Genomic DNA, 21,473 nt, shown 5'->3' with positions numbered 1-21,473 from the left:
TTTCAATTCAGTGTCCTGGGGATTAAAAAAGGAAAGGAAAAGCCTCTTAATTTTCAGGTTAGAGGACAATTAAGAGATGATACTGATAGTTCATAAAACAATTTTTCTATTATTAATGAAATAATTGTTAAGGGGAAAATCTTTAAATATGTCTTTGGAGTTGCTTGAATCGTAGATAATTTCCAGTGTTTAGCTTAAGAGGACCTGTGAGTTAGTTTTAGCCATAGAAATAATTGCAATTGCTTATTTTATCTGTAAATTTTATTGTTGTTTTTTAGCAAGGAATATTAGAACTATAGTGTACTTACTCAAATTATATAGCAAATTTTCAAAAGGCACACATTTTAGGAAATGGGTTGTAGTGAATGTAAACCTTTTTTTTTCATTTGATAGTGCTTAACCTATCAATGACCTGAGTTTCAATGTAGTTTTCCCTTATTCTTCGTATATTTTATTTGAAATTTGATTTTATTTAATTTTAACTATTTAGATAAGGACATACACGTGTATCTATTTATATGTTTGTGTGTATGTATCCACCTTTATTAAAATTAGACATCAGTGTAAAAACTCTAGGCATAACATTATTGTATATACATTTCTATGTGTGTGCTTAGATATATGTCTGTATATATAAATCTGTACATATTTAACATAAATGAATCATAGCTGGTTTGATTTAAAATATATTTAAGGTTTTAAGGCAGATTGCCCTATTAGATCTATCATTCATCATCTAATGCAGTACAGCTACTCTGATGGTAATTCCTTCTTGCCCACTTTTCTTTAAAAAGTTAAAATTGCTGAATCTCAAAGCAAAGCTACTGACAAGTTTATATTCGTCCCTTAATTTCTGATTATTATTATTAGTTTTTGGCAAGAAAAATGTAAAACACTTTCCAAAGTATGCAACTTTAATTTTCACCATAATAATTAACTTTGTTCTCCAAATTACTGATTATGATAGGACCACACTGTACAGCATTTGACTTCGTATGTGGTAATTTTTACTTCTAGCCTATATTATAATTAAAGGTAGGAAAGATGATTTATGTTATTTGTGTCTCTTTGAGATGCTTTACCTGGATTTGAGAACATGTCACAGATATTGATATTTAATTAAAACAGCTTATTTTTTTTTTGTAGCTACAAGTTTTAAACTATTTCAGTTGAAAGCCAAATATATTTGTTTAGCTTGAACTAGCCTAAAGTGTTTAGAGAAATAAAGAGCATGATGGAGGAATTTCTAGTGGGATGTAAGAGTGCTTGTGTCTTGCTGGGAGGACAGTTAGTTAACCAATTTGCTGTATGAGGAGCATACTTGACAAGTTTCAATGGAAAAATTGGGAGTGGAGGACCTCACATGTTACACTAAAAAATTTAGAGACAGTGTTGAAAATATTATGATAGTAGAGCTTTAGGAAGATTAATCTGGCTGGCAGTGGCCTGGATAGATCAGGACTGGAGGAGGAAGGAAGACCAGCTAGTAGATCTTACAGTACAGTTGCTCTTAGTCACGTCTCCCACTTACCCTGACCACAACAGATGTGAGGATGAGTATATTAATAGGAAAGTCACTCTATTAGTGACACTGTACTCATTGTAACAAAGATTGTCATTACAGAGTGGAGTGGGTGGGGAGAGGATGTCATAGATTTGAAAAAGACTGCAAATTATTATAATATTCCCTTCCTGTCGTAACTAGGAAAAATTACTATTGAAATTGTTAAAGTTTAAAGCTACAAAAGCCTGAAATAATTTGAAGTTGCTAGGAGTAGCAGTTGAAAGCAAACTGTTGAGAAACAAAAGAAAATCAGTGGTCCTTTGCAGTTGACTTGAGTGTAGTGGCTTTGACATGCCAAGACTACATGACTTGCCCTGACCTCTACTGCAGTGAGTGGCATGGAGAAGGTGCTCACTGAGGAATTTGTGAAATCTAGTCATGGCACCAGAGGTGTTAGCTGCTGTTGAAGTGGTTACTAGGTGGCAGGCACTTAAAAAGAATAATTTTGTCTTTCTCCAGGAGCTTGTGGAAACACTTCCGGGCTGTAAGCCTTTGTTTATTTTTATTGGTATTCCCTGCTTATATGGCTTATATGATTTGCCAGTTTTTCCACATGGATTTTTGGCTTCTTATCATTATTTCCAGCAGCATTCTTACCTCTCTTCAGGTAAGCCTATCATTAATTAACTCTGTATAATAACTGATTTTGTTACTTTTCCTCCCAGAAAAGAAACTAAACTTTTTCAAGATGAATGATTATAAGTGGACTGTTTAAGTCCTAACTTCTTTCTCTCCTTACCAGAACACATTACATTTATTTGAGCACAGGAGTTAGATGGCAGGTTATTAAAATACTATCTAGACCTGTTGATGTCACTGTATTTTATATGAAGGTAATTAAGCCTTTCAATTTATCTTTTTCAAAATACTATGATACAGAGATATCATATAAATCTTAAATTTATAAGTAACTAAAATATTAAAAGTTTTCAGAGGTTATTTGGAGTGTTTTTTAAAATTAAATGCCACTAAAAATACCAATAGTTTCATGATGTGTGTGTGTGTGTGTGTGTGTGTATATAATGTGTGTGTATTACACACATGCAGACATGATACATGTTTTGTAGACATACACACACAAAATACTGCCCTAGAAATAAGCTTATTGTAACTTAAAGGAAGATGTTTGCTACCTAAGTTAAGGAGTAAAAGAAAATGTAACACTGGCAGTGAAGATTTATTCATTTTTTTTTCTGTAGAAGTAAAAGTTGTTTGAGAGTCGTGGGGCAGGCATGACTGTGGTATGAGGAAAATTAAGATGGAGTTGGTGCATTTGGTGACCTAAGGAATAAGGGAAAAGGGTGAATCAGAAAAATTACTCATCAGAATCATTTTAGGAAAGTCATGTCTGAAGGTGTAGCTTTTTGTTGTCTAATGCCTGGATTACTAAGATCACCCACATTTTAATTACACTGGTGTCTTCTTTTCAGAGTTGATTTTTTTGTTTATTAAAAATTTTTTCCCCTTGGATACTCTTCTGTAGATTTCAAATATTGCATCCTAAAAACACCAGGAATGTGTTCTTGTTTAAAACCTATGAAAAAAGTTTCTTAGTGATCATATTCTTTAAGATACATACATTTTTTTTTCAGGTTCTGGGAACACTTTTTATTTATGTCTTATTTATGGTTGAGGAATTCAGAAAAGAGCCAGTGGAAAACATGGATGATGTCATCTACTATGTGAATGGCACTTACCGCCTGTTGGAGTTTCTTGTGGCCCTCTGTGTGGTGGCTTATGGTGTCTCAGAGACCATCTTTGGAGAATGGACAGTGATGGGCTCCATGATCATCTTCATTCATTCCTACTATAATGTGTGGCTGCGGGCCCAGCTGGGGTGGAAGAGCTTTCTTCTCCGCAGGGATGCTGTGAATAAGATTAAATCATTACCCATTGCTACGAAAGAGCAGCTTGAGAAACACAATGATATTTGTGCCATCTGTTATCAGGTAAGTCCTTCAGTAAGAATCCATGTGGGTGGGTCATACAGATCCCTTGGGACTGTAACCATTAACCAAATTCAACTTAAATTTGTAGGCAAAATTATCTTCTGGCTTAAAAAAAAATGGGCCTCAGAAATTAAAGACCTGATAAAATATTTCCATTTTATTTCTAAATTGAGCTTTAAATTTAGTCCGTTGGGTTCTAATGTATTGTTGTTTTCAACATTATTGCTCACCCATAAATAAAGGAAAAACAGGTCAGGTGCATTTTATATTTACTCCTGAATACACACTCAACACGGACTATCAAATATACTATCGATGAGGGGTCTGCAGCTCCTGAAAAGTGGTGTGCCAAGATCCTTTTCCCTCTAGTATTCCCAGAGTGGGGAAGAAATATTCATGTACCTAACATAGGTGGAGAGAATATGTGCCCACCTGTGGGTTGCTAAATCAGAGGGTACAAGCATTTTGTGGGAGTGGGTGGATGTGGTAGAGGCCACCAATTGATACACAATTGAAGCTGGCCTACCTGTAGTTTTTGGCACATGCACCATAAAGAGCCTGATGATTTTCTTCTATTACAAATTGAAGGTAGTACTTAAATCATTTTGGAAATAAAACAACAACAAAAAGACCTAGAGTTTATCATTAGTCACTGGTGCGAGAGGCTGCACTGCTGGAAATGTGGACAGAGATGATGGGCAATAGCAGAAACTGTGTCCCATTTATAAAGTCACCCTCAAAGAGTATGCACTGGTAGAATAAAACTATGAACAGTCAGTAATATACAGGGGATATTCCTCAGGATTGCTTTTGTAGTTTAGGGAGGATATGTATGTATTTGTGCATATTTAAATAGGAATTTTTTCTAATAGTAAAATACAGCTACCAATTTTTTACTGGGATTAGAACATACTTTTTGGTCCTAGCTAACCAGTGTTTTCCAGGTGGTTTTTGCATTTGAGGGGACTGAAGACTAATGTAGGATTCCTGCCCCATTTCAAAGTAGTCATTCTCTTAGTTCTGTTTATTATTAAAGTGAACTCTAGCTCTTTTGTGCTAGGTAGCCTCATTGTACTCAGGACAAAGCACATCAAAAACAGTCGGAGCACCTCCGCTTCAGCAGCTGATGTCTGAATATTCCATCTTGGGGATTCAAGAGTCCTGTTTGTATTTCCTGTTGTCACATCACTTTTTTTGAGGTGCTGGAACTACCTGCTGATATTACATAGAAAATGAGAGTAGAACTGCTTAGCTTTAGCTGGCTGCTCTTCCTTGGATGGCTTTCTGCTTAAAAGTTGACTCCCAGGTGTTACCAGTTCTTGGCAAGGAATTTCTGGGATATCCACACCTCCTTGTTTAGGGACTTTAAACAAAATCAGTGGTTGATTCGCCAAGTGTATGTCTTTATAACTTTAACTTCATGTCTTCAGGTTTCCCTCCTCATATATATTTTATGCAAGGAGTATTAATGCAAAGTACACCACTCCTTATTCCAGTGGTTATCAAATGTGAGTGTATAAAAGTCACATGGGTGGCTTGTTGAAACTAAACTATAGATTTTAGAAATCCCGTCGTCACATATCCCACTTCAGAAGGTCTTGGGTAGCCCAAGACTATGTGTTAATAAGTGGTTCTGATGTGAATTGAGAAACACTGGCTTATATAGACCAAGTCTTGGAAACTGGGTGTATACATTGTCGCTAATGAGAGATTGCCACTTCCTTGCCAATACCCTGGTATTATGTGGCCGATTTTTGTCTTCTTGCTGATTTCATCATGGAGTTAATCTGTTTAGCTGTGTTGAAGCAAAACTGTGGAAAAAGTCCTGTCTTCATCAGATTTTCTGAAGTTCTAATTATGCTCTTGTCATATACTATTGGAGACCCAGTAATAATACTGCAACAATTGTGTAATACTTGCATTTCATACTAAGGCAAAACCCAGTTATAAAGGTAGTTTCTTCCTCATTTTAAAATTTTCCTTCCTTTTTAAAAAATATGTAGCCAGTGGTTCTTATATTGTTTGTATAGGGGGGAGTCTATGATGGCAACAGGATTATTACTGATACATAAAGTAAGTTTTATTCTAAGATCTGTGTTACAAATTTTCTGTTGTGGGAAAGAAACATTAGACCCAGAACTTTGGGGATAGCACCAAAGATTCTAGATAATAGACATTTATAAGGTATCTTTTTCTCCCTTTTTTAGGACATGAAATCTGCTGTGATCACGCCTTGCAGTCATTTTTTTCATGCAGGCTGTCTTAAGAAATGGCTATATGTCCAGGAGACCTGCCCTCTGTGCCATTGCCACCTCAAAAACTCCTCCCAGCTTCCAGGGTTAGGAACTGAGCCAGTTCTACAGCCTCATGCTGGGGCTGAGCAAAACGTCATGCTTCAGGAAGGTACTGAACCCCCAGGCCAAGAGCATGCTCCAGGGACCAGGATACAGGAAGGTTCTAGGGACAACAGTGAGCACAGCGCCAGACGACCAGATAACCAGGAAGGGGCTTTTGACCCCAAAGAATATCCTCACAGTGCAAAAGGTGAAGCACGTCCTGTTGAGTCACCCTAGAGGAAAAGAAGCAGGAAGATGCTTTGATACTCTAGAGGAGAAGTTAACTCAAGATGAAATTCATGGATTTAAGGAATGAAAGTGAGATGATCAGGCAGGAAACTGACATTCCAAGGATCTAATCCAGGAAATACTCTCAGTGGAGACCACCTGGTTTCATCCCCTGACATTGTGGGAGAAATTTTGCAGTGTATGCTAATCAAAATGTATTTATATATGTTCTATGCTGATGTTTTATAGAGGTTTGTGAAGAAAATTCAACCTCAACAACTTCAGAAATTACCCCTGATATGCGTGAGAGAGAAGTAAAATCAGATTTGAGTGTTGAAGGGACTAAGGAAGTGAGGATAAAGAGCGTGAGGACAGCATGGGAAAAAGGAGGCGGAAGTGGAACTGAATTTTCACTTCCCATGGGACAGATCAATCTCATCATCAAGTCTGAATAGTGACCAGCCCTCTCCTCTGCCCCCTTTCTCCTCAGTTAATTGGAACTAGTCAGGTGATGATTGAGTTTTGCATAGCACTGAAATGAAATCAAAGATGTAGAAGCATTGATTGTATTCAAAGATTGAAGCACGCTCATACTTTGTATGTGCTTTAGGGAAGGGGTGGGTGGGCACTTGGGCCTTGTGGGTGCATTCATGTAATCTGAGACTCTTGAACTTTATGACAGAGTCTTCAATATTTTGATGTATATGAAACTTTTGTTAATATGTTGTATACTTCGCTGGCTGTGTGAAGTAAACTAAAACTCTAATGAACACTTTGGAGTCCACTTTAGTGAAGGAGACCAAAGTGGGAAGGGCTTTAGGGCACTGATAGAGGCCCTGGGTGTACTTTTCAATCCTGTGTAATGTTTAATTCTTGCAGCTGAATCAAAACAGTGTTAAATTATGGCAATATTTGCACTTTGGGAATGAGTACATAACTGTATGATCACACTCTGCAAATGCCACTTTTAAAGCTGTTAATAGACTTTGCACCTTTTCTTTGACAAGTGTCATATTTAAATTTTTACACACATCATGGCTACAGGTAGAACTGGGGAGGGGGGAATGTAATTTTTTATGGGAATTTTGATATGAAAAGAAACTAGTCATTTATTTATACAATAGGCTTGGCTCAAAAAGTGTTTTTCAGACCTCAGTATTCCTAATGTGGGATGTGACTTTATTTTATTTTTAGTAGCAAATTTGGATGTAGACTGACAGACATAGCTGAATGTCTTAATAAATTTAAATTTGAAGATAATTATGTTTTGTTCCTGTGGTTTGTTGTCATTATAAAGTGCTTTTTTTGAAATTCTGTTCTTAGGAAGTTACGTTTTCGACTTAGTTGGACTTACATGTTGATCCTCATCAGAAATGCCCTGTAGACGGCGAAACTCTTTAATTGAAAGGGAGCATTTCTTTGAAATCTTATATACCCGGTGTCAGCAAACCCAGCTCTGCATCAGAAGTGTTTGGGGAGGTTTTTATTTTAAAAAATTATACATTTCCGAACCTTAGGGTCCCTGAGCATTTCAGAGATTCTATCCAGTTAGCCTCGCTGTATAACACAGTATGACTTGTTGAGGGTAGAAAAAGTATCTAGGCTAGAATTCATTTCTCCCCAGGTGTAGCTGCAAGTTTATCTTTTTAGTGGACTGTGTTAGGCAGAAGGCAAAGCAGATAGCTCCCTCTAGTGGTGAGAAGGCTGCTATCCAAAGACCTAACAGTACTGAGATTTCAGTTAAAGTAGGGTTGTTCGGAATCGCTTTCTCATTATAATACACTTTTTACTTCCTAATAGCTAATAGACCCCAGCTCTACATACCAAATCAGATGAATCTGTTAGTAGCCTTTTGGACAAATGTCACTAACTGTATTTCAGGAGGAATATATTATGTGGTTATAACAGAAAACCTCAAAATTGTAGTGGTTCTAAAACCACAAAGGTTTACGTCATGCATGTACATTACAAGGATACCCTATTTGGTGCAGACTCAGGGAAGTAGGCTGGTGGCATAGCCACTATTGAACTTTCTGGGTGGTCATGCCAAAGGGAAGACTGCAAAGCTGTACACCAGCAATTACATGCTCCTCCCTGGAATGGACATGCCACTTCTACTCACTCCCTTGGCCAGAACTACTGGTATGGCCCCACCAGCCACAACAGCACAGAAGCTGTTTTCTGTGTCCTAGAAAGAGCATATCGGTGACCAGCACTCTGATGGGCAAGACTTCATTTTACAGGTTATTCAAAATTTGGGAGCATACCTGTGAATGGTTCCAAATCTACCAGTCGAGAACCTCTGACTTAGTTTGTTCCTTGCCCTTATGTACTGGCTGGACAGTAGCATGTATAATGCCATCCACATTCAAAATCTAGTCATTTTGTAATAGCTTCCAACTCACTGCAGAATTTTAGGAAGAAGACAAAGTTTAACCACCTGGTTCTACTGAAGAGAAAATGAGAAAATTAGATTCAGTTCCTCTTGTATTATGCATGATCAAATTGAGAGAATCATCAGTTTTCTTATGAGTCCTTTTTAGGTCACTTTCCTTGTCTACTTCATGGTTTCCAGTGTTTTCAGACAGTGCATACCTGTTTTCACTCATTAGTATTTCCTTAAAAACTTTGTAATAAGGATTGTCACCTTATGAACTTTGCCATCAAAGGTAGTACTGTGACAATCCTTTATCAGTCCTCTTGGATTTAGGGAAAGGGGCAGCACGGAAGGGATAAAAGGGGCTTGCACTAAGGGCAGGAGCCCTGGATTATAATTTTCAGTTCTTTATGATCTTTTTTAGCCTTTGTTTTTCTGCACATCAGCCTTATCTGAAAAAAAAATCACTGAGGTATCATTCTGGTTTCAGATTTTGCCCATCTGTATTTTTAATCCTCACCACTTACTGAGTAATGAGCTTCATATTTTTTAACAGTTTTAAACTAGAGACAGCTGCTTCATATATTTTTCATGTGCTGTGCTACATATTAAACTTAGCTAAGATTTGGTTCGCCACTGTATTTTTAGTGTCTGGCATAGGGCAGGAGCACTCTAAATACTGAGTGAACAAATGAACTTAGCAAGTGGCTCCTCATATCAACCCTGTAGTTTAAAAATGGCAGAGAATTCTTTCTGGAGGCAGAGAGCATAATATTGCATGGCAACTAAACGAAGTCATTTCTGTGAGTGGGTTTTGATCGTCTTAACTGATCAGATCCTGAACTCAGTTTCTAGAGCAGAAATGACAAATTTGGGGCCTTCTGGGGAAATCTGGGCTGATAAATTTTGCTTTGTTTTGTTATTTGACCTCAATGATACATTTATTTTATTTACTTTTTTTTAGATGGAGTCTCGCTCTGTCACCCAGGCTGGAGTGCAGTGGCGCAATCTCGGCTCACTGCAACCTCTGCTCCTCAGGTTCAAGTGATATTCCTGCCTCAGCCTCCTGAGTGGCTGGCACACCACCACTTCTGGCTAATTTTTGCATTTTTAGCAGAGACAGGATTTCACCAGGTTGGCCAGACTGGTCTCTAACTCCTGGCCTCAAGTGATCTACCCGCCTCTGCCTCCCGAAGTGCTGGGATTACAGGTGTGAGCCACGTCCAGCCTCAATGGTACATTTTTGAATGATATTTTAAAAAATATTTGAAATAGTTGCCAACCATCTAAAAATTGCAAGACTGTGTATGACAAACTCAGTTTCTATCTTCTTGTGAAAAATTGGAAGTGCTGGCTGTATAGGCCCCTCATTCTCGCTTGGTAACAGTTGGCATAAGTTGGGTGGGTTGAGTTTCTGATTCACCCCTGTCCTCCTCTCCACCACAGCTTGCTCGATTAAATTAGATTGCAGTCATCAGCCTCTTATGTTTGCTTAGAAGATGCTGTAGGTGAACACTGGGCAAGTTCAACATCTCATTTAATCACAGTCAAATCCTATGTGAGTATGTATAGTGCAGATATTCTGTACTGATTAAAGTGAAAAACAAGAAACCAGAAGCAAAGTATATAAGCTAGATGTTCATTTATGGAAGTGTAGAACCTGTTTGTTTTTCTTTAACGGCAGTAGTGCAGTTAAAAATCAATAAGCAGGTGCTTTATTTGAAGATATTTTCAATTTGGATCTATGCTGGAATTTTGCTCTTTGATATCACCAAGTTGTTCCATGACCAGTGTTTTCTCAGCCTTTGATGGGTGTTGGAAGCAGGTTGAGAAGCTTGAGAATACGATGGCTAGACTCAGTGCCATAGATTCCAACTGGGTAGGTTTGGAATGAAGCCTGTTTCTTATATTTTTTCCAAGTTTTCAGGTGATTCTGATACTAATGGAAAAGTGAGTACCTTTCATTTAGAGTAAATATTCCTACTATTTCAGTGAGAGGGGGCTTCTTGTTCTTGGATCTGCTGTTTTTATGGAAGAAGATTCTTAGAGAAGAAATACACGTGAGGTTTGCCTTTGGGAAACATTGGTGGTTAAGGATTTCGGCAAACATTACAACTGACGGGGTTTCTGCAGTGAAACAGCAAAGCCTGGCCAACACATGATGCAGGTGCGCATGTGCGATCTGGCCTCATCTACCAACCTTTTTGGTTGGTTGACCACCCAGTAGTGTCTCAAGCTATTTAAAGGTAAAATGCTGTTAGCACCCCCTCCACCTCCCCTTTCCCCAAGCATATAGCATTAAAGAATCATAGAATTTTGGAAGCAAACCAGCCTTCAGAGACCTAGATCAGGGCTCCTACTTTACAAGAGACCCAACTATCAGTGTGCCCAAGGCCACACAATTGATGGCAAAGCCAGGAAGTGTGCCAGGTCTCCTGAATCCACTCCAATGCTCTTTCTGTTAACCCTTCTCACCTCAGAAAAGATTCAAAACACCCATGTCTATTTTGTTGTAGTCAATAAACTTATATTGACTTTAAAGATGTTATAGAGGAGCGTTGGTGAAGATCTGCAACAATTTGTGGTATAATATTTAAAATTATCAATTTGAGATCAAATTTCTGGAAAATTATGTAAAAAGAGAAAACAAGCAGTAAAAGTATGGGGTGTAGAATAAATCTTACTATGTGGCAAGCCACAGCCCTTCAAGATTTGGAGTTGGAAGCTGTTGTCTATAAAATACCCTTGTGCCATTTAATGTAAAAACACCTTCTGCATATTACAGCCACAAATCCGTGCTGACCGGTGTAATCACACTATTTGCAGGAACAGATGGGCCGTGTTTAAAACTGGGGAGTCAAGCCTTGGTGTAGAGAATTTTAAAATATAAAACGTCTTCCTTCCCAAGGTAAGTATTAAATCTTCCTAAGAGGCACATATGAGGGATAGTTAGACAGAAACATTGTACATTCCCATTTTTTTCTCTAGTTGATTAATAAATCTTTTCCAAAGTCACTAGTCTTCTCCAAATTACCTTGAAATGCCTCCTCTACCCCTAAAAAGAAAGACAAAATTTTAAGGGGGCCATTATATTTATTTTTGTTATCATGAGCTATATTGTCAACTCAAACGAATAAATCTGCGAGACGGCTGCCTCTGCGTGTTTTTGGTGCTAGTGCTGGTGGGGGCTAGTACTGGAAAGCCATGTATGTTAGAAAGTATGTTCACAGAGGAAGGAAGCCCATTAGCTGAGCTAACTTATACCATTTTAGACCCTCAACCTGTATCTCACAGTCTTACAGCCTGCCTCCATGCCGTTGCCGTTTATCTTTTGTTATGGCTTTAGGTTTTTTGTAGTGTTTTCTACATTTAAGAAGAAAAGAAACAAATATAGCTTGAACAAATAATACCTGATAAATCAATATGCTCAGGTGGGTGGCTGACACCTGTAATCCCAGCCCTTTGGGAGGCTGAGAAGGGAAAATTCCTTGAGCCCAGAAGATTGAGATCAGCCTGGGCAACATAGGGAGAACTTATCTCTCCATGGCTGGAGATCTGAAGAAGTTTTCTGTGTCTGCTCTGTCCACTATGGCAGCCACTACTCATAGGGCTTTTTACATTTGAGTTAAATTTTTTTTCAAAAATTAAAACTGAAAAATTTAGTCCCTCAGTCACATTAGCCACATTTAACATGCTCAGTGGCCACATGTGACTAGTGATGACCATATTGGACTTTGTACAGATAGAGAACATGTCCATCATTGCAGAAAAGTCCATTGGACAGTACTAGAGCTTAGAGGGTGGAGGGGACTAAGGAAAGAAGGTGGAGAGGGGATGTTATGAGAGGAGGCTGGACACATACTCACAACCATGAGGTCATGGGGGGGCTGGTGCACCACTTTAAGAAGTTTGGACTTTGTACTGAAGATTTGCCTTTCAGTAAACTCATGCTGCTATTGGGTGGACAATAGACAAGAAGGACAAGAGTGGATGCCAGAGACTGGTTAAGAGGCTGTGGCAGTCCAGGTAAGAGAGGAGGATGCCCAGGGACTAGGCATTCTCCATTATCCACAATGCTTCGGCCAGGGCCTAGAGCACAGGCATCACTTACAAGTGCCAGGTCTAGATTATTTGTTCAAAATAGCCCTCATCCTACAGGCAAGGAAATTTAAATTTGCATGGTTAAATACATTACCCCCACAGATCACACAACTAGTAAGTTTCAGAACTGTGATCTGTGATTCCAACACACAGCTATGTAACTCCAAAGCCTAAGATATATATATGTGTGTGTGTGTGTGTGTGTGTATGTGTGTATATATGTATGTATGTATGTATGTGTGTGTGTATGTATATATAAAGAAGGACTTTCACTCTGTCACCCTGGCTGGAGTGCAGTGGCCTGATCTTTGCCCACTGTAACCTCCGCCTCCTGGGTTCAAGTGATTCTCCTACCTCAGCCTCCTGAGTAGCTGGGATTATAAGCACACACCACCATGCCTGGCTAATTTTTGTATTTTTAGTAGAGATGGGATTTCACCATACTATTCAGGCTTGTCTCAAACTCCTGACCTCAAGTGATCCTCCTGTCTTGGCCTCCCAAAGTGCTGGGATTACAGGCTTGAGGCATAGCACCCAGCCCAGATATTTGTTGTTGTTGCTTTTCTTCTCTACACAATATTTGCTTCCTAAAAGAGAAAGCAAGGAACACAAACAGAGACTTGGTGGAGTGAGGTGGAGCTTGACAGGGCAGCTCCCAGAGGACAGGGAAGAGGCTCTGCCTCATAGCCATGTAACCTGAGGAACACTAGCCCCAAACCACCCTGAATATCATGTATGGGAGGGTGCTGTGTCCCTCAGTTCACACCTGGTACCGAGTTCTGTTCCGTTTCCTTTATTTTCAAGGCATAGGTAGCAATGTGCCTATTAAATACAGACAGCAGGCTTATTATGGAGAACAACCTAAGGGTACACACACACATTATCTGTCAATTGGCGTTTTGCTGGTGACTAATTCACTCCCTTTTGCATCAAATTTCCCCCCAGATCCAGTGACTCACTCTCTCAACTGCATCCTCGTCAGCATTCCAGTTTCTTTTCCTTTTAAGATGAGGAAAATTATGTTTCAGAGCGATTTTTGCTTGTTTGTTTATTGCCAGATTCCTCTAGTCCGAATATAGCTGGTTGGTGGGTTGGGTCCAACGCTAGGACCCAACCCGGATAGCCAGTTTTCTGTATGTGCTGACATTAAATGTGCGAGCTTTTATGAAAGTGTGTGCCTTTGGGGAATTTTCCAGGCATTTAGGGAATTGAAACTAGCAATTTATAATAGATTTCCCTGACTAGCAAGGTAATTCCCTAATGAAAAGAACAGGGCTTTATCTCAAACTGTCTGCAGCAGGGGAAAGAAACTTTACAAGACTTTGACATTCTCAAGCTTCTAGGTGCAAGTTTACTTGTTTATTTTGCTCTTTTTTTATTTTTATTATTTTTTTTATTTTGCTATTTTTTAAAAATTCAATTTAAAATTCTTTAAAATCTTATTTTACCTTTTTTTTGGGTCACTTTCATTTTGATTTAACTTCAAACTTACAGAAAAGTTGCTAAAACTTTTATGTACTCTTCACCCAGATTCACCAATTGTTAACATTTTGCCACATTTGATGAGCAATCCTTCATAATACACACACACACTCACACATTATTTTGAACCACTTGAGAATAAGCCACAGACATAATGCCTCTTTAACCCTAAATATCTCAGTGTATATTTCCTAAGGCAAGACATTTTCTTACATAACCACAGTAAAATGATAAAAACCAAAAAATTTAACACAGATACAGTATTATTATTTAATCCCCAGTATCTACGCCACAGAATTGTCAAGCTTTCACTCTTTATCCCAATAATGTCCTTCCTAGTTGTTTGCAGTGCCTCCACGGAGGTCCCCTGCAGAAGCGAGCCCAGGATTACGCACTGTTTTGAGTTGTCATATCTCTTTGTACTCCTTAATCTGGAACAATTCTTTATGCTATTTTGACTTCCATAACATTTATATTTTTGTTTATTTATTTATTATACTTTAAGTACTGGGAATGTGCAGGTTTGTTACATAGGTATACATGTGCCATGGTGGTTTGCTGCACCCATCAACCTGTCTTCTGTATTGGGTATTTCTCCTAATGCTTTCCTTCCCCTAGTCCCCTACCCCCCAACAGGCCCTGGTGTGCGATGTTCCACATTTATATTTTTAAATACATAACAATAGCAATAGATTATAGACTTAGATAGAATCTACTGTACTCTATATCTAATATGAATATAATATCTGCTACATAATCTATTCATGAATTGGCTCATGAATTCTAATCCATAGATTGTAGATTATGTAACCATTCATGAGTTAATTCTAATAAATAAATACAAGCATGCATAAGCAAAACAGGAAAGCCTCTCAGTAAAATGCTAACTAATAAAATAGATAAAGGAATGACAGAATTAGAAAATTATCATTTCATAACCATTATAGTAGTAATTGATTTAGGCAAGAATTATCCATGGATGCTAAAACTAGTGGATGAAAGTTTGAAAAGGAAACAGTTGCTTATATGGCCTCATAATATGGTCCCTCAAATCATTTATTATTAAGAATGGGAAGAACAGTAACTCTACAGGAGATAAATCTGGTAGATAACATGGTAACCAAGTGACTGAAGTTAGCATCGCCAATGACAGACCCACCCCTCATCATGTTCCCCTTGACACAATGCACTAAGGAAGACACCCCTTTACCTACAAGATATTCTTGTTAAGAATAATCTAATCATGAGGAAATAGACAAACCTGAATTAAGAGCTATTCTACAAAAAGTGTTTCCTTTTTAATGACAAGCCTGCTTAAGTAAAGGGTGTGATTGCGTTTTCACAAAGCAAATCACAATGAAATATTATCTTACAACAGTCAGACAGACTAGCGATTATTGGTCTAAAACCAACAGATGTGGGCCAGGATGCAAAGGAAAGTGAATGCTTATAGACAGTTGGTGAGAATGTCTATTAGTACAACCTTTGTGGAAAACAGTGTGATTTCTCAAAGAACCAAAAATAGGACTACCGTTTGATCCCGCAATCCTGCTACTGGGTATACACAAAAGGGAAAGAAACAATTATAAAAGATATTTGCACTAATATGCTTATTGCAACACTATGCACAATAGCAAAGATATGGAATCAACCTGAGTGTCTCCATCAGTGGAGGACTGGATAAGGAAAATGAGGTATCCCAGCACTTTGAGAGGCCGAGGCGGATGGATCACCTGAGGTCGAGAGTTCAAGACCGACCTGGCCAACATGGTGAAACCCCATGTCTACTAAAAATACAAAAAATTAGTTGAGTGTAGTGGTGGGCACCTGTAATCCCAGCTACTCGGGAGGCTGAGGGAGAAGAATCTCTTGAATCCAGGAAGCAGAAGTTGCAGGGAGCCGAGATCGTGCCATTGCACCCCAGCCTGGGCAACAAGAGCAAAACTCCATGCCAAAAAAGAAAGAAAGAAAGAAGAGAAAGAAAGAAAGAAGAAAGAAAGAAAGAAAGAAAGAAAGAAAGAAAGAAAGAAAGAAAGAGATGAGGTATAGATATACCACGAATACTACACAGCCATAAAAAAGAATAAAATCATGTCTTTTGCAGCAACATGGATAGAACTGGAGGCCATTATCCTCAGTGAAATAATTCAGAAACAAAAAGTGAAATATCCCATGTTCTCACTTATAACTGGGAACTAAACAGTGGATACACATGAACATATAGAGTGGAACAGACAGACACTGGAGACCGCAAAAGGTGAAAGTGTGGGAGGGTCGTGAGGGTTGAAGAACGACCTGTTGTGTACAATGTTCTCTGTGGATGATGGGCACACTAAAAGCCTAGACTCCACAACTACACATGTAAGAAACCTGCACTTACACTCCCTAAATATGTAAACATGTTTTTTAAAAGTTGCATTTTCAAAAGTACCACTAGATGTCACTGTGGTTCTGCAAGTTGCACAAGTTTTATCGGTAAAGACTACAGATTGCTTGGTGGCCTTCCTCCTGACTGACTCGTTTGCAGACTGGGCATATTTAGTCAATTTCAACACATATAGCCTTTATGAAGCCTACAAATTAAATAATGGTAAAAGCAAGGAGGGAAGAGGCAGCAGGCTTAAAGCTCATTTCTGCCAGTACAAGCCGTAGGACGGGGCAGTTCCTGCTCTGTCTCTGGACTTGGGTTTCCTGGATTGCCTGCTCCTCATCTCTTCTAGCACTCATAGTCTGCGAATTTAAACTGATGTTTTCTCAGCTAAAATTATTTCAGTGCCCCTTACAAGATGTTTGTTCAACCACATTGGACCCACTACTGATTTTTCTTTTTTTTTTTTTTTTTTTTTTTTTTTTAGTTTTTTTCACTCAATGCTCTTATTTACATAGTACTTGTCTTTAAGTTGACTCTGCTTTTTAAAATGTAAATAATGAAAAAAATGTTATAGGCCCATCACAAGTGGAAACCAGTTCATGTGCCATAAATAAAGATAACCATGAAAATAAATGTAATATAAACAACGTAATATAATTACTTTCAAGTGATTGTTTGCCAAAGGCTCAGAGCATGAGTCTACTCTTTTTTTCTCCTTTTTAAAAAGGGAGATTTGGAAATGTTGAATAGATGTTGAAGACAGACCAGCCCTGAGACTTGCCTTTCAATGTCAGCAAATAATTGAGACTGAGAAGACCTTTCTGTCTCTGCAGGTCATGAAACCAACCACAGTACTTCACATATTGTCCAAAACCATTGTCATGCTTTTATAAGCTGTTCTAAACTAGAGGATTCTTTTTCTTTCTTTCTTTTTTATTTCACTCTTGATTCTTCACTGTTTCTAAAGGGCATGATTAGAAATCATACATTATTAAACGTTTTCTTCCATCTCTATTTAAGCTTTCATTTTATTTTGGTGTCCACTTCAGTTTTGTATTGGTTTAACTTCCCTTTAATGTGTATTTAAATTTGCCTTCACATTCAGTCTTCCTCCATTTAAAACACTCACTCTCTTTTTAACAGAGGAGATGATATATACTCCTCTGCTGTCAATGTCGAAGCAATTATGTGCCACCAAATGGCTTGTGATGTGGCATCTCCTCCTGATAAAGGCTGATGATAGATAGGACGTGGCAGAGGTCAGGAATTCTGCTGAGTACAACCTGAGGGTATTCTTCAAATTGCTTGAGCTTTCTCCAAATCCCCTAGGACACAATCAGAAAACGAGTCCCCTTTAATTTTGGTGCAGAGCTTTTTTCTTCCTTCTTCACAGACATTCAGAGTGAAGATGCGCGAGGCTGAGCCATCTAATTGCACTCTTTACTCCCTAACATTAGTTTAGCCCTTTCCTGCTTTGTATAATCTATTATAATTACTAATTTGCTGGCCACAATTAGCATAGGGGGTTTTATCGAAGCAGAAACAATTTCTTAGCTGCCCAATGTTACTAAATAATTTAAATAGGGGAAGACAACGAATTTCCATCAAATGTGCTTTGTTTTCTTAATGCCTGTGTTCCCATTAAGGAAAACCATTATAAGGTAAAGAAATCAGGAAATTCATAAAGATCAATACACCAATTATTTCCTGCATTATAAAAGTTACCTTTTCATAATTTTCTTTTCTTGGTGAGGTAGATTTATTTTGTGCTTAGAAGCTCACAAGCTGAGAGGTCAGTTTCACTGTTCAAGACAGAATGCTCTTTGTCTAGCCGGAAGCAACGTTTTCCCAAAAAACTGTCCAGAGAGATCACGTCCCCCCAAAATTTTGATTAAAAGGGTTGATTCTGAAGTAAGAGAAACTTTTTTTTCTATACCAAATTACGTGGAACTATACTATATCCCCCAGGCCCCACCCCCAAATCAGAGTAAGAATCTCTGAAGGGGTTTTTTTGTTTTTTGTTAGTTTTCATCACCATAACTATGCTGAGATTCAAAGCTGCATGGGCAGATACTACAGAACTTGAAATATCCTAAAGATACCAGTGGAAATCAAATGTGAGACATGGTTAGTCTCTGGTGGGAGGCTTACTTGAGATTTTCGGAAGAGTTCTTCAGGTTTCTTCCAGCCCCATTTGTTCCTTGTGCTGATTAGTGTTTATGATTCCATTATCTTCTTTATGTCACAGATTCCTCCCTCCCCCACACATTCACTCTATCGTTTTATTACGTGTTGACATCAGCCCATGGACGATGGTGTTCTGGCAAAGCCCCCTTCCATGGCTTTCTGAATACCACTGCTAAGTGTTCTTTGAGCCTCTTTCTGGAACTATATCCCCAGGGCTGCAAATTATACGTGATTTCATTGTTTCCAAGTGTGTAGAGCCAACATGTCTGTTTAAGATACTGAGCCAAGTATTGTCTTTCCAGCACATCTATAACTATCGATTCCTATGAGAGAGGCCTAATTATATTTGTGCTTATCTTAAAACCACAGCATTGAAAGAGGCTTTAAAAATTCCTTCATCTCATCTAGGGCCTGGGTTCATCCCATCCCCCATTAGTCTTCTTTCTGTGGTACAAGGAATAGAAACCAACTCTGGGCAAATTAAACCAAAAAGGGTATTTGTGTTATTGAAAGGGGGACTCCAGAAATAAAAAGGCAGCTGAAGAACCAGGTTAGGATGACTCAGGTACCGTGAAGATTCTGGGGCTCTAGGTGACTAGGTGACAGGTACTGACCAGCGGTGTCACCCAGTGGTGACTCCAAGGAGATATTGGAGGTATTTGGAGGAACTTGAAACCCTCCTATCCAACCCTAATTCTTTGTGTGAGAAGTTGAGCTTTCTTACCTTTATGTAAAATGCTATGTGCAGATAGGTTAAAGTGGTCCCTCAAATCCTGCCCTCAACAGATTGCCATCCCCATCCCTTCTACATAGAAACTATAAGGCTCCAAAACCTAAAATGCAATTAAAAAAAAAAAAGAAATTATAAGGCTGCCACTGAAACAACCACTGGGGATATCAGCTTTGCACTGTCTTCCCAACTCCATTCTTGTACCACTGCAGAGAAGAGAGTCCTTCTTTCCAGTGGTGCAAGAATGCGGTTGGGAAGAAAGTCCATTTGGACCACCTTAGGCGTGTGATTACCCTTTGGCCAGGGTCATTAAGTCAAGGCTGCCACAATAGAGGAGAGGTAATTCTCCACAAGGAAAATTGAGGGCTGTTCCCCAAGGGAGACAGAATGGCCAAAAAACATACGGTCACTATCTTCCCAAGAGAACGACAATCACTTTCAGTGATATGAGCTGTGCTGACTCTTCAAGCAGCCTCCTGAGAAGCTCTGATAGCTGCAAATCCTGTGTTTCCTTTAGGAAAACTCAGCCCCCCCATGGTTTTCCTCTGCTGATCCTGGCTACACACTCTTGAGCTCATCCAAAGGAAATCTTTCAGATATTTCATGTCAACCTGCAAGTCAAACTCTCCTTGCAAGTTGCTCTCTCCTTCTCTAGATATTTTTGGGGGCTCTGAACTAGTTATTTTCTTTTCCTAGGATGCACTTACCCCACATCTTTATATGCCTGACTCCATTTCGCTCATCAGTTCTCAGCTCAAACTTCATCTTCTCAATGAGGCCTAATTGGACAAATCAAGCTCAAGGCCCTCATACTCAATGCTTCTCTCTGTCTGCCACCCTGCTTTTCATAGTCTTTATCGCAACATGAAATTACTTTTTGGGGTTTTACTTTTTGTCTGCCTTTCTCATGAAACTAAGCTTTAAGTCTCATGAGAACAGAGACCTTCTCTGTCTTTGTATTACTGTATATACTCATCGCCTAGAACTGTGCCTTTTAGCCTAAAGTTGCCCAAGAATTATTTACTAATTAAATAAACAAATTAACATGTTTTATACAAGTTTTTATTGTAATATATAATATGCATGGAGAAACATACATATATGTGCTATTTAAGAGACGGTTCTAAAGTGATCATTTTAACAAATGACACTGCCCAAGTCAAGAAACAGAACAGTACTGGAATCCGAGAAACTATGTTTGCACTTCATAAATCCACTTCCAATCACAACCGTTTCTTCCCCCAGAGGTGACTCCTGTCTTCACTTATGTGATCATCATTTTACTTGCTTTTCTTCATAGTATTATCACCTATACGCTCATCCCTAAACCATAGAATTCAGTTTTGTCTGCACTTAGAACTAGATATAAATGGAATTATATGCACTTATCTGCACGATAATTACTTCACTTATAATTACTTCGTAAAGTTATTTTAAATAATCTATTATATAATTATAATTGTTGTATAAAGTATTTTATATAATTATATATTATTAATCATATTATCTATTATATAATTATTTATATAATTTATTTATATGAGTATTACTGGAAATACTGATTGCAATAATTATACTAATAATTATTTCACATATAGTTAGTATACTATATGTACTTACCTGCACAATAATTATTTCACTAGTTAAATAATTACATACAATTATTTATAAAACTATTTATAAATATTATATAAAAATTATACTAATAATAGGTATAATTAGTGTAAGTATACACATAATTATACATATGAGTATTTTATAAATAAATGTTTATAAATAACTATAATCATTATTTTTACTAATTAGTAAAATAATTATTCTAATTATTTTACTAATTGTGCAGGGAAGCACATAGAAATAATGATTTTAGACTTTCAACTTCTAGCATGATGGAATGAGAAGGCAGAGAAATTCAGTCCTCAAAAAGCAACTATTAGGCTGGTCAAAACTTCAAAACCAACAATTACAGTGCTCTGGAAGTTGAGTGAAAACATACTGCCAATGGATGAAATGGCCTGAACGTTGGGTAAAAGCAGCATGAGTCTGTGATGGTGTTGCCCAGGCTGCTCCCATTTCCCCTTCCCTGCCTGCCAGTTCTGTGGTGGTAGTTCAACCAGGGGGGCCCGGTCATGGAGACCCACAGCCTTG

The 21,473-nt window shown here is 38.2% G+C and overlaps 1 protein-coding gene across 1 annotated transcript in view; it reads left to right on the top strand.

The window, feature by feature from the left end:
* Nucleotides 1-7,337, top strand: part of RNF145 (ring finger protein 145) — a 111,567-nt gene extending 104,230 nt beyond the window's left edge. Inside the window, 3 exon segments of the mRNA XM_002806589.7 lie at nucleotides 2,024-2,171; nucleotides 3,157-3,513; nucleotides 5,721-7,337. Of these exon segments, the coding sequence (XP_002806635.4) occupies nucleotides 2,024-2,171; nucleotides 3,157-3,513; nucleotides 5,721-6,086 (871 nt within the window). The 3' untranslated portion in view covers nucleotides 6,087-7,337.
* The last annotated feature ends 14,136 nt before the right edge of the window (nucleotides 7,338-21,473 follow it).

The sequence above is a fragment of the Callithrix jacchus genome, chromosome 2, assembly GCF_049354715.1.
Source record: "Callithrix jacchus isolate 240 chromosome 2, calJac240_pri, whole genome shotgun sequence".
NCBI lineage: Eukaryota > Metazoa > Chordata > Mammalia > Primates > Cebidae > Callithrix > Callithrix jacchus.
This window is presented reverse-complemented; position numbering and strand designations above follow the sequence as displayed.